This window comes from Anas acuta, chromosome 1, assembly GCF_963932015.1.
Source record: "Anas acuta chromosome 1, bAnaAcu1.1, whole genome shotgun sequence".
Taxonomy (NCBI): Eukaryota; Metazoa; Chordata; class Aves; order Anseriformes; family Anatidae; genus Anas; species Anas acuta.
The window spans coordinates 192,075,432-192,089,554 of record NC_088979.1 but is presented as its reverse complement, the minus strand read 5'-3'; the positions used below and the strand labels follow the sequence as shown (position 1 = coordinate 192,089,554).

Sequence of the window (14,123 nt, the reverse complement as noted above, 5' to 3'; positions counted from 1 at the left end):
CTGTTTGGCTTAAGCCATTTTCTTCAAATGTCCCAATACTTCTAAATTTAATGTTTTGTTGTTGTTTTTTTTTTTTTGTCCCAGTAGATGGGTGGTCCAGGCCGTGTGCATTAGCAGCTTGTGTCAGACTGAGGAGGAACGCTACACAGCTGCACACTTTCAGACTCTCAGACTTGGAGCAAAGCTGCAAAGCTGTATCATATAGAACATCAGAGAAGGTTTAAGATATTTTATTAAAAATATGGAGAGCATGAGAACAAATCTTATAACTAAAACTGCTTCTGTAATTCATGGAAGAATTTCCACTGAGTCACTGGAACTGTGTTTATAAGAAAGACAACTAGGTTTGGGCCCTAAATGCCAGTGTTTCCAACTCAGTAATAGGAGTATAAACACCTTGCATATATGGTAAATAATGTAAATATAAATAATTCAATATCTACAATATCTAAAATGATTTGTGATTACTGTATCATATATGAATTAATGGAAATGTTTACAATACACACAATTTGAAACTGAGAAATCTATGGTCCATATTCCAGGGTGTTTAGGAGAGCAAAAGGTGAAGGAAAACAATGAGAGATGGAAAAAAGAAGCATTCCCAAAGGCTTTAAAGGCATTTTTTTTCCAAGGAACTATACATTTTTGCACTGTCATTGTGTTGTTTGGTGTCAGTTTATTTATTTTTTGGTCTCTAACTAAGGTTGCAAATCATTTAATAGCTAAGTTTCTCTTTTAACTTGTTCATAACTCTAAGAAACACATTTCTAGTATTTCTAGTACAAGAATGACAAAAACAGAACAACTGTCCTTCCCACTATTAAAAAAAAAAATTAAAAAAAAAAAAGTTTTTTGAGACTTAGAAATATGTTATTACAAAAAAATCAATTTTGAATAAAGAAATATTTTCAGTAACGTAAAAAGATGAATAGAACTGAGAATTGTATATAGACTGTATATGTATTCACGTTATTATTTTACTGATATTCTTTAAGGGAAAACCTATATGGAAGGATGATGGCTTATGCTTGTTTGAAGTGTTTATTACCTACATATCAGGAGGACATGAGAAACATAATGCTAATTTTGACATCCTGCCAAGAGAAAACAAGAATTAAACAAGATGGAGTTTCACTTTTTTAAAGAAGAGTAGGTATGATAAGGTAATACTTCAGGAACTGCTCAGCAATGCTCAGGAAACTGGCCCTAAAAACAGCTGAAAAAGATGCAAATCAGATGCTTCCTTTCTAGCATCATAATGGACACTAAGTCTTGTACAAGAAATAAAGGTTTTCTTTAAAGTGTTGTCTTTCCTTTGAAGAGAGCACACTAAAATAACAGAGTGAATACATTAATACTTTAAATGGAAATGTGTTTTATTTTACTAAATGTTGAATATTTTATATGAATGTAGATTGTATGTTATATGAATCAAAGCCCTAGTGAGAAAAGGAGAGCAAAGTCTTTGGGATGCCACCAGTCCTTCATATTCATGAAGTTGTCATACTCTTCATAGGTTGATACTTGCTTTCATTAATGAATGGACTTTGACTTGGCAAGACATTTAAGCAGACATACAAACTTAAGCATGTGATGAAATTACTTGCTCTATCCTAGGTTCTGTTTAGAAGTTTGCCTAGACCTTGTTTCTGTATGCAGTACTCTCTGAGCATGACTTCCTATACCATACTGAAATCTGAATACATGCAGTGATTATTCTTATTCATTTTCCGGTCTTTCTATTGACTTAGTTTCAGGACAAGTATAGTAAATTTCTACGAACATGAGAGAAATTATCAGTGTATTTCTTATTAACACTATGTTTTATCATTACTTTGAGTCTACAAAGAGTCTACAGTGTTTTTCTGTACTAACAAATTCTCTTGTCAGGTACAATTCTAAGAGTCAATATATTTCTTCCAAATGCAAAAAATTCCCTGAATGAAAGACAGGCTTCAACGGGGACATTTCTCATATTGACACCAGAGAAACTACAGAAGAGGAAGGCAACAGCAACAGAAGAAAATAAGCTCCACTTTGATTAAGATCTTAAATGAGGCAGTTACACATGAGTTACAAATCTATAAGAAAATCTGACTACTGTATATTTTCTCCCCTATCCTCCCCCTAAGTATCATCCTTATTACAGTACATTCTGCTCTATGAAGATGGGCAGAATGATTTTGCCATCATTTGAAAAACTAAAAGTAATCATCTCTTGTGTAATGCAGATCAATGTTGCATATTCTACACGTTTCACAAACCTAGACACCAAAACAAGAGATCTGCTGTGCAGGCTACAAGAAAGAATATGAACCTTACAATTATCTTTATTAGCATACAAATAGTAGCTTTTTACAAAGCAGATTGCAAGATTTTTTTTCGTCAAATCATGTTTTAAGATTGCAAGATCTATTTAAGATTTAATGTTTTAAATGTTTATATGTTATAACATTAGAAAATGCGTGAGTGTCGTACACTTAAAGAAAGCAAACGGTGAAAACCATACCAGTTTCCTAGCTTGTACTAGCATTCAGATCAGAAATTACAGGGATGATAAATGGTCAATTTCCGAGTGAGTTTGTTTTGTGGGAAGGAGAAAACAGAATGTCTTAAAAATGCAGTGTAAGCAGAACAGCTTGGATTAGTGCCAAGGACAAGGGTTGTACTATGTGAAAATTAGAGTAAGAAGCAATACAGCAAGTTAGAAGACTAATTGTGACCAGCAAAGAGAAAGAAAACATTTATGTTGAAACACTGTGGGACTGTAATTCTAGGAATCATAAATTTCATTCAGATATAATATTGTGATATTTAAAATAACAACATTAAATTAAATTGTCATGGATTTCCCAGCCCTCTTTATTTGACTTAATATTTTATTTTATTTTATTTTATTTTATTTTATTTTATTTTATTTTATTTTATTTTATTTTATTTTATTTTATTTTATTTTATTTTATTTTATTTTATTTTTAAGTCTCCATAAAGAATACAACTATTTTAATTACTTTTGCACAAACTCTGTTAGAACAAAGCAATAAGGTTCTTGGTCAGAATTCTTCTTGAACAGCAGTTGAGTGAATATTCTTTATAGCAACAGTTTTCATCATGATATTTCTCTTAGATTTCTGTGTTCAGTGAAGAGTTTGCCCTAAAAGTAAAAGTAACAGCAGAACTGGCTCTAAACCCTACCCATGAGGCAAGACCTGCCAAGAACATCTTATGTGGAGGCCTGTTATGTTTAACCTGGCTCCTGCACTTGCTATGTTGCTTTCCAGAGTCTTAACAACTTGACAGTTTGAAGATACCTTGTTAGTAATTCTTTCACTAGCAATTATTTTCTGGACCACAGTGTAGTTCTGTGACTCTGTTAGAGCTAACATTTTTCACCATAAATCTATGTAAAGGAAAATGTAATTTTTACAAATTCAATATTTGAAAATACCAGTTTTTCATTTTTCCTCAGGCCTAATTATCTTGGAGAAAAAAAATAAAAAATCTGCTTAACATTTTTTACAGTTCGCTTTCAGAGACACCCAACCTCCTCTTTTCATCAGTTTCAGTTTCTCTTTCAAATCTGAGACCTGTCCAGTGTGAGAATTAACTTTTATTGGGTAGTGCCTATATATTGCCAAATATTGTATTACACAATTCTAAAATATGTTTTAATGATATTGCAACTCCACTGCTTCTTATCCATGCAGATTAAATGAATGGATTTTATTTTTTTCTGAAAGCTTAAATAGATAGCAAACAGATTGTTTATTATTTAATTATATACATAATATATGTATACATATATGTAATTACTACAAATATGTACCATATCTGAGATGTCGATTGAAGAGATATCAATGGACATCAGTGATGACATATTTCCCAAAGCTTCAATTCCAGCATCAGTAATGTTTTCAGAATGACGTAGATTAAGGTAGGTCAGTTGATGACATCTAAATTAAATAATAATGTTAGATAATAAGTAAATAAATAAATAAATACGAAATGTTGGCTTTTCACTTCTGTTACAGAAACGTAGTATAACAAGAACATTTTTCTCATAACCCTTGCCAAGTTGTTTTTCAGGGGACCTATGAAAATAAACTCTCCATACCCATGAGATTATATCAGACTTTTGATATGTGGCTTATGTAGGCACTTCCAGAGACTACACTCATAACGTTTTGCATTCCAAAGGTTTCAAACCATGAACAGCAATCAAATTAAATGAAAATATGGAAATCAAGGAGCTATGTTACAAATTCATATATATATTAATGAGTTTGATGCTTGACTTTTCCACATCTCCAAATCTCTCATGTCTTGCACAAGAACAACAAAGTTCACTGCAACTACAGAATTCAGTACTCTATGGCTGTACCCACACCCACTTACAACAATGCATATAATAGTGCAAAGCAAATGTGGGCATTGCTAGGATCTGCAGTTCAGCGCTCACGGAGCATACAAGCATGAATGAATTTTACCTTCTAAGTAAGCACAGTACGTAATGTGTTCTTATAAGCAAAACAGAAGACCTAAGAAATGATTGCAAACAATGATTGCATCTATGCTCAGAGCCCTAGGGGTAACACTCCATCAATAAAACAGAGAAGGCATTCCCTAACTTACCAGCAAGCATTCTATAACTGTTTACATCTAATATTATGAAAGCGTAACAAGGGGCCTGCTGAGAAATCTAGTAATGAGTGGAAAGACTGACTCCGATCTTCTCTTGAGCTTTAAAAATTGTATTATGATTGCCAATACCAATACTCCTTCTGTGGAATGGGGAATGAAGAGGTTTAGCAATGGAGTGCTTTTTGTTTGTGCAGGCATGAATATTTAGTGAGTTTTCAAAAATGTGACCTAAATGTAGTTTTGTCACTGACAACAACCACTTAAGTACTTTTTTCCCCCTAGAATTAAGACTCTCAGGTTTCCATATATTGATGATTTCCCCTTTGTTTAAATGGCTGTACACCTCCATCACTGATTTTAAAAGAGAAATGTAGGCAATATTCATAGAATGTATTTTTCCTGTTCTACGCAATTCAACATTTAATTTAAATTCAGCAGTCTATATTGTAGATAAACAGAAATAAATACTGATTTTTTTAAATACCTTTTTAAGCCCCCAAAATGTTAGACTAATTAATGGCATGATTAGAAGATGTTACTCTTTGTAGCTAAAAACCAGAACTTTCCGAGAAAAAGTCTATCGGAGATCATGAGAGCTTCCATCAGTTCTGTCTCTCAGATATGAAAGCATCTCAAAAGACAGAGCTTGGAAAAGATACCTAGGTATCAAAACCTGTTTAAACATTTCAGAGTAATATTTGTTATTGATATAATATTTGGTATTAAGGTATTAATATCTTTATTGATTTAAGTAAAAAAATATATATATTTAAAGGAGAAATGATCTTTCAGCACAGAAGCAAAATACAGGGGTAGTACGTACATATGTATGTAGTAGCTATTCTGTATATATGTGCAGTGACTGAAGAATTAACTACAACTATTTCTTGAATTATTTCACTTAATCAATTGCATGTCACACACACAACTCTCTAACACATAATATACTAAAAGGTTATTAAGATTAGGTAAATGGAAAATCTTTCAGTCAACCTGAGAGGCTTGGAGTGTTGACTACAACTTGGGTAAGTGTTCGATACAGCTCATATCTTTGACACATTTAACATTACTTGTTCAATTAGCTTTCCAATACGTCCACAATACTTCAGAGAATCACAGATTATCCTGAGTTGGAAGAGACCCACAAGGATCATTGCGTCCAACTCCTGGATCCCCAAAGGACAACCCAAAAATCAGACCATGTGTCTGAGAGTGTTGTCCAAACACTTGAACTGTGGCATGCTCAGTTCCTGCTAAAGTTCAAGATTTCTTCTGTGTTACCTGATGGACAAACAAGCAATCCCAGATTTCTCTAGCACAAAATCATATTTTGGCTTGTACATTTTGTTGCAGAACAAACTGCAAATCCCAAAGTCTTAAAAAAAAAAAAAACATAGGTAAGAATAGTACTGCTGAGATAATTGTGCAGTAAACACATACTAAGTTTCTCCAGTCCAGCTGATGAACCATATAAAAACACAGATCACACACTGCTTCCCTTGGATTATCATACATGAAGATAACAAACATAAATGGGGAAAATATGGCAAGAGTGTGAATCACCACATTGCCTGTGTCAACTTTTAGCCAACTTTTTACTCATATCTCTTGTTTCTTAAATTTAATAATCATGACCAGTTTCGTTTCTTTCTTCATTTTTCATATGTAGTTAAACACTTCCTATAATTGGAAGCATTCTGATTTGTTAGATTTGCTCTTTCTGCCTCATTTCTGAAAAAAAAAAATATATCCATATGACTAAAGTTAGAAAAAGTTAGACTTTTAGAATAAGATAAAATGTCAATAAAAAAGGAAACTGATAGAGTTTTAACATCCTATCAACTAAACATTTCAAAATTGGTTCTTAAGATCCTGTTACCAGTATGGTGCTTCCCTTGATTTCTGTCATAAATTCCTAAATGTTTCTAATTCAGAGTTAATTTTTATATGAAAATACTCTCCAAACAAGGGGAAAAAATGAATAATAATAATAATAATAATATTTCCCCTTCGGTAGTTTCATTTTTCTTAAGAAAACTCTTTACAAAGTTTTGATTTGTTACAATCTATAACTTTGGTAATGCTGAAACCTTTATAAATGTCTGCAGAAGTAAAACAAAATATAGAGCTTTACAATAGCTTTATAATTGTTTTAAATGTTTTGTTAATGTAATACAACAATTCTTTAGCATTAGAGGTAGTAGACACACGTACAAACATACTCACAGCCCAAGAAACCATCTGGCCAACAGACTGGAAAATCCAGCCTTCTAAATGTTAATCCAGAAAATTCAGGCAGCTGTCCCATCTGCACAACTGAATTACCAACATGATGTCATGGCATTACTCTCCAGCACTTCTCAGTGCATCTATGCACGCAATGTTATCAGATTTTTACACAGCATCAGCAGGCACAAAGAGTACTTAGATACATACTAAAGCAGAACCCCTAAAACCTAACATGATGTCAGAAATGTTATGAGAAGCAGCAGTTCTGGCTTCTTTGTATTATGTATGTATTTTGATTTTGAAATACATGTAGCTTTTGCCTTCCCTTTTCCCACCCACTCCTGACACCATTACCATGCCACAAAATTGGGAACAAGAGTGCAACTTTAGAAGCTCTTCCTTTGCTATTTTTTTCTACTGATGCATGACACATCTGAAATGGAAAACAGTCTTCACACCAAATACATCCTTCCTCTACAACATAACATGCTATGTTGTCTTTGTAATTGTAAAAAAAAAAAAAAAAAAAAAAAAAAAGTATTCACAAAAGTAAACAGTAGCTGAATTTTAAGACAGGTCTAGTTCTTGCATTGTCTTTGGTTATCATTTTCATCTTCTTTGAAGCCCTATTCCAGCATTGAAATACGCCATAACTTTTAAGTAATATTACTTCTACTGTTGATTATTTTGTTTGAACTGGAGTAATAATGAATGGTTTTTTGAAAACATGGTACAGGAAAAAAGAACTATATGTATATATTTTTTTAAATGTTAATATATATATATTAATATGGCAAGAATGTATTTTTAGAACTGAAAGATATGCTAATAGGACTTATGATGAGCATAATTAACTTTACAAAATTCTTTTAGAATGTTTTACAGAAAAATGGGTGCAATATAGTACCATAAGCAGTCTGCTACACTCAGGACATGAATACACTTCGGCTGTGAAACCATCTTAAGACCAACATCTTTCATCTGGCAACAGGCAATATGAATAAGCCTGATGTATGGGCAGCATTTACTTATCAGCTTGAAACTCAAATCAGTAATTTGGTCATTTCCTGTTGAAAATATATAAAGATGTAAGTTACACATCTGACATACATTAGGGGCATACATCCAAATACCTACTAAAATCAGTTAACAGATTTTTACTGGTTCCAAAAGATGTAGATGAATTTTCAAAATCATTCTAATAATTTTGTGAAATATTATACTAACCTTCAATCCTGACCTTAACGAGTTTACATTCAGAAGGGCTTTAAAAGTTGGATCAGAAAGATGTGGAGAGTCAAGAAACACAACAGACATTATCTGTTGACATTTTTAAACCAGAGCCTTTGAAGTGAAAAAGGTGAAATAAAATATTCGTATACCTATGCTGTCATATAACAAAGGATCAGCAAACAGTCTGCACACAGTACTGAATGTTGCAATTTTGAATAGTTACAACCCATTCTAACAGTAACTTCTAAACTGTGAGCACTATATAAATAACTGAAATTCTCCATATATTTATTGTCTCTGGGCTGCTCAGTCTTGGGCATACAAAGTAGCTTCTTTAACATATAAATCCTGTGTAAAGGAGAGGACAGTTTCCCCTTAGCCACGTGTTCTACAGATGTCATGGGTATGAACCACAAGAGAAAAGGTTGTCCTTGATATTCACATATAGTGATCTCACTATTTCCCAGAGTATTGAAATTGGGAGGATATCCCAGCAGTAATAAAAGGATGTGGTAAAACAGACTGTCAGTGCTAGTTAACATTAAAATGTCATGCAATGCCACTCTACTGTAGAAGTTGAACGTGTTTTGCATGAAGAGTTACGACACAAATAGCAATCTTGTGAAGCTCAGCCTCCAGCCTTGTACTACACGAGTCATTCACTTGGAAAACATACACAAAAGAACAGTCTGGCATGTACAATTAGGTACCAAGTAAGGCCTATGGGGACAAGTATCCAAAAGGAGGAAACTTCAAAGATGAAGTGTACTGGGAGGGACTCCAGCTGCTGCAGAAGCCTGATTTGCCAAGTCACGGGGAGCAGCAGTGTAAAGCACTGGGTTTGCTTAGGGTCTATGTCTTGTCTGACAGCAGACACCTTTAGCAGACAGGAGATAGTCACAGAAAAGAAAGCCAGAAGCTAAGCAGTAGCTACTGGTCCATCACACTACAGTATGGTGGCATTGCACTAGAAAATGCTTCTGGTTCTTGCACTTGCAACCTCTACCTTCTGTAGTACATTTGACTGCTCCCCACAACTACTTCTCAGTGGAAACAAGGGTCAAACCTGCTTTCCTTCCACTCTAACATTGAGCAAGGAATTTAATGCACTGGGTTTCCATCTCCTTTTGTTTATTCAAGCTTAACATTTTGGTTCTTTTTGTGTCTGAGGTTTGGTGTGTTTTGTTTTGTTTTAATTATTTTATTATTAGTATTTTTCTCCTTAACTATCTGACTCTTTCTTTAAGTTACAGTTAAGGCAGACTGCCTTTTCTTTTCTGGCAGAATGCCCCATCTTTTAACTTACAGCCAGGTTGGCTTGCTCTTTATGTTTTCTCAGGCTTGAAGCATTTGTGCAGGTCTCATGTCCACAAAGGTGGAATACAGTGTGACTCATGACACAAGTGACACCCTTACTACTGTGGATGCAAGTGGAGCATCAATGTTTTTTCTACAGTGGTCTGTAACAGTCTGCAGGCAACACACGATGAAACAAATCCCATCAACTACCCTCTGTCAGCTGCTTGTATTCAGGGCAGGACTGTCACGGAGCAGCTGCTCTGAAAACAGCTATATTTCAAGAAATAGCTGAAGAAAGTAAGAGAGCAACACTTTAGGGGTGGAGGGGGCAGTCCAGTGCAGGGGCAAGATATGACTTCTAAACAGACTGTCAGGTAATAGAAAAATGGTCTTAAGTGATATAAGAACCTGGTCTATTAATGACTCTTAGCTGTCAAATATCTATCATCAGACAGGGAAATAAAATAATCTGAGAAGAGTCTATTTCCAACAAGTAATCCTGGAGTTTGAATTCCCAGTTCTCAAATGTACAGGGTTACAAGAGAAGTCAGGTCCTGCAGTGGTCAGACATGGGCCTCATATCAGGATAGTAGTAATCTTGCACAAAGGTCTCCGGCTATGACTTGACCATCAGAGGCCACGGTAAAATGAAATATGATCCTAGAAGAAACATTGAGGAAACAAGCCAAAGCTTCAAAAGATCATAAGAGCAAGTTTCTCAATGATAAGAACAAGAAGGCAACCAGAGGACTACACAGCCAAGAATTATTAGGCAGCAATATGCTGTTTCTTAAAAGATCTGAAGCTTAAAAGATCTGAAGTGGTGTGTTGTGTTGATACCTTCTCTTAAATGCATAAAGGAGCGAAAAGCGTGTGTATGTTTTTATGGATATCAGAAAAGGTTTCTCTTGTGAGGTACTCTAATTGTTATACAAACAAATTATGGTAAGTTTCCTTCAGTAAGGTGCCTACAGTTAAGTGGAATTCCTGTTCTGAAAAGGATAACATCTAGCAGGTAATCAGATCAAACTCAACAATGTTTAGGGACAGAAGTAGCACGTCTGTTTCTGAAATTCAGTTAAGATTGCAAAATGTGAACTGTAGTCTAAAGGATTTTTAATCTTTTTGTCTGGAAAAACACTGTTTGCTTAACATAGCAATTTGATACCACAAATAGCAGCAATTTAGTGTTTTCCTCTATGCAAGCCAAAAACAATTATACTGAAGCAGATAATAATACCCTTGTACAGAACGTTTCACATTTTTTCACTTAAACTGTTTTTAACTTAAAGCTGGATAACGGATCCCATGCATTCAGATAAGATTCAATTAAGTTAGTCAACATTTAGATGCTGTCGCAATATCATAGGTATTTGCCTTATTTTCATTTATTCCAATAAAAATAACATCTCAATGTTGAATTTCTTTACTAAAGGCCTTGTTGATTATCTATGAAACTTAAGACACTGTTGGAGATAAGGTGTAGGAGTACAAAATTTCATGCACATTTTAGTGAAACAATAAAAAGTTTCAGTGTTGTTGACTGTTACAGTGTTGTTGACAATAAAAAGTGAAACAACTTGGAGTTTCAGTGTTGCTGGAATGCTCACCAGAGTATCACCATTAGGACACATATGGAATTTAATACTGTATTCTTTTCTTTGGATAAATAAAATTCCTCTTTAACCTCTTTCTTCAAATGAACCATGAGGGAGGATGTTTCGAAGGTTATTATAAGATGCTATAAAATTTTGCAAAACAAACTTTTCCTGCATGACTCAGTAAGATAGTTTTATACATTTTTTTTCATGTGTTAGAACAGAAGTCAATGCAATGATCCAATATAAAATATAAATCCCTGTCTGTGAGGAGTTCTCAGTCTGATATGTAAATGACTGGTTTATTGTTCTTTTCCTAACTGTATGTTAATATGCTGACATCTAAAATTAAACTATACCAAAACAAACACGGAGCAAACCACAAGTAAAGATCTGTCCCCACAGATTTAAAAAATGTAGTGAAATGATTAAATGTTTGTAAGAATGACAAAATCCATTTAATCTTTTTATATAGTTTCTTAATTACAAAGAATAGGAAAACATAATTTTGATTCAGTTTTTGGCTTATTTCTTATCACATACAGTACTGCTTTAAATTCTTTCTTTCTCCCCCTGAACAGATTGTTTCTGTGGAATCCACCCTTCAAGAGAGAACACTCTGCAGCACAGAAGTGATTTTTAAGAAGCATTTTTCTGTGATTCCAGTATTGTCAAACAACACATTGTCAATGCAGAAACTAGAAAATAAGTGTTCCACATTGTGGAAGTACTCTTGTGGTCTGCAAGGGACTATAATTTTTTTTTTTTTCAAATTTGCCAAGGATGATAAAATAAATTGTGACATACTTTCAGATGTTTGGCTTATTGCACTGATGGCTTGCCTCCACATGTTATTTTTCTTTTAGTATTCCACCGTCCAAAAAAGCATATGTTAACATACTCCTGAACTATCACCTTTTTAAATTACAGAATAGTGCATGTGTACCTTATCTTACCGTTACACAAGTTTGTAGTCAAGGAAAATAAACAATGAGTCTTCTTTGATAATTAACACAGCTCAGATTTTCTTCTCAAGTACTGGTCCCTCTTCCTGCTTGATATGTCTGAAGATGACAGAAGTTGACAGTAGCTGCCAGAATGAGAATTCTCCCAAGTCAGAGCAGGACGAACTCAGATGGTGAAAACTGGTGAAGCCTATATGTCTGCCAACAGCTTCTCTGACATCCCCACAAGCACTGCAACACTTCAAGAAATGAACAGGTCAAATTTATTTTTCCCCAGTGCCTTGTGATCTCTTATCCAGCTGTTGTTAACTTCAGCAATTGATAGGCTGCTCTAAAATATTTTGAGCCAGAGTAGTTCATCTGGAAATCAGTAAGCTATAGACCTTGGCATCAAGAAAAAGGTCAATTTCTTTGAAAATCTCCATCTTTCTAATTTAACTGGAAACACCTCCCACCAAACTTTTCTAGTTGTATAATCTCAATGTAAAATAACATGCAATTCCTATATATTCTTTATTTTTTCAGTTTTGTTGTCTTAATAGCAGAAAATATTCCATCTCTACCATTCAGCTTCAGAAGCAGGACAAACAAATCGGGATTTTTTGATACTTTGAGATTGTCGATGATGTCCTAGGACACCTTTTGAAGAGGACACAAGGAAATCTCTACTTTTTATAAGAATAACATGAAACTATTCAACAAGACTAGAAGATGTGTGCTTGATTTCCACTCTTCTGCCCACCTAGGCTTCAACCAGTTTTTTTAATGCTTATATTCAAGTTGCTGCCTGTAAAACCATTAACATAATCACCCATAATCACCCATTTTACAGATGGGCTTTCTAAATAGATGTTCAAGATCTATAGCAGTAATAAGAACTCATATAAAAAGAACTATAATGTTAAAATGAAGGGAAAAAAAAAAAAAAAAAAAAAAAAAAACAGGCTTCTACAGAATATGTATTCTGGTCTATAGAATACTCTTTAACATCATTTATTTGCTTATACTATAGTATCACTACATTTTTCTAACTCTGAAATGTTAACCATACATACAGTAGTTCCCTTTGGTTTACTTCATCCAGTGAGGGGAAAAAAAAATAAATCTGCCCTATTAAAATGCTTTCTGCAACACTGATGCAATTTGATGCTCCTCTTGGTTTTAACAGTTTACTTAAGTGCTCAGTTATGATCATTAAACACTGTTCCAGAATCAGAGGGAAACCCAAAATGGAGGAAGCTGTGGAATGCCTTTCAGAGCTCTCAAATACACTGGTAAGCAAATCCACTTCATTCCACTGGAAAGGGGAAGCCCGTGGTTTTCCTAGTTTGATGATGACCACTCACTCTTCTCTGACTGCAGTTAGATCATGCTTTCTAGAGGCAGATCCTTACACTTCATGATTACACTTCTTAAACAAGCAGGAATTTTGCTTTTTTGAATAAATAACCAATTACTGGTATTTTGAAGAGGTAGATAGTTCTTAGCTCTAGCCTCAGCCCTCATTTCAAATTTCATGTTATCACTGTGCAATACTTCCCATAGTCTCAGTGTGATTGTCAGAAACGAGACAGACACTCAGAGCAAGAAGAGTAAGAACAAGACTTGTTATATCTGCTTTCATCCTTGGTTCTGGAAAATTTTTGTGAAATGGGAAGCTAAACCATTACTCCATTACCCTCATTTCTTTATCATTTTGCATGAATTTTTTGGTTTGGAGAATCCTCTCAGTGTATGCAGGGATATACATAAGAGTCTTTATTAACACACTGCAGACTTTCACTACATTACAGTTTAGTATTACATATACTTTTGTAGCACATTTCAAGATATAAAATAATACACTTTAAAAAAAAAAAAAAAAGAAAAAAACACTAGTTTTAGTTATGGACACTACTTCAATCTATATTTTAAATCATTATAAAATACTGAGGGAAGTTCACTTTTGAATTAATTTCCTTTTCAGGAACTCAAGTGAAAATTTATATTTTTCCAATGCACAGTGTCTTTTATTTCTTTATACCTTAGCAAAAACTGCATTTCCAAACCTCCTGATTTAAAATCCTAACTAATCATAACATAGAATTAGTCTATTTATGGCTACAAAAAGCAAGCCTTGTTCTCATTATGCAGTAAGTACTAGCTGTTTGTGGAT

At 34.0% G+C, this 14,123-nt stretch overlaps 1 protein-coding gene across 1 annotated transcript in view; it reads right to left on the bottom strand.

Annotated features, from left to right (window-relative positions):
- Positions 1-14,123, bottom strand: part of FBXL13 (F-box and leucine rich repeat protein 13) — a 70,844-nt gene that overhangs the window by 19,841 nt on the left and 36,880 nt on the right. Inside the window, 5 exon segments of the mRNA XM_068670167.1 lie at positions 3,830-3,956; positions 4,969-5,003; positions 7,783-7,940; positions 8,101-8,133; positions 8,136-8,217. Of these exon segments, the coding sequence (XP_068526268.1) occupies positions 3,830-3,956; positions 4,969-5,003; positions 7,783-7,940; positions 8,101-8,133; positions 8,136-8,217 (435 nt within the window).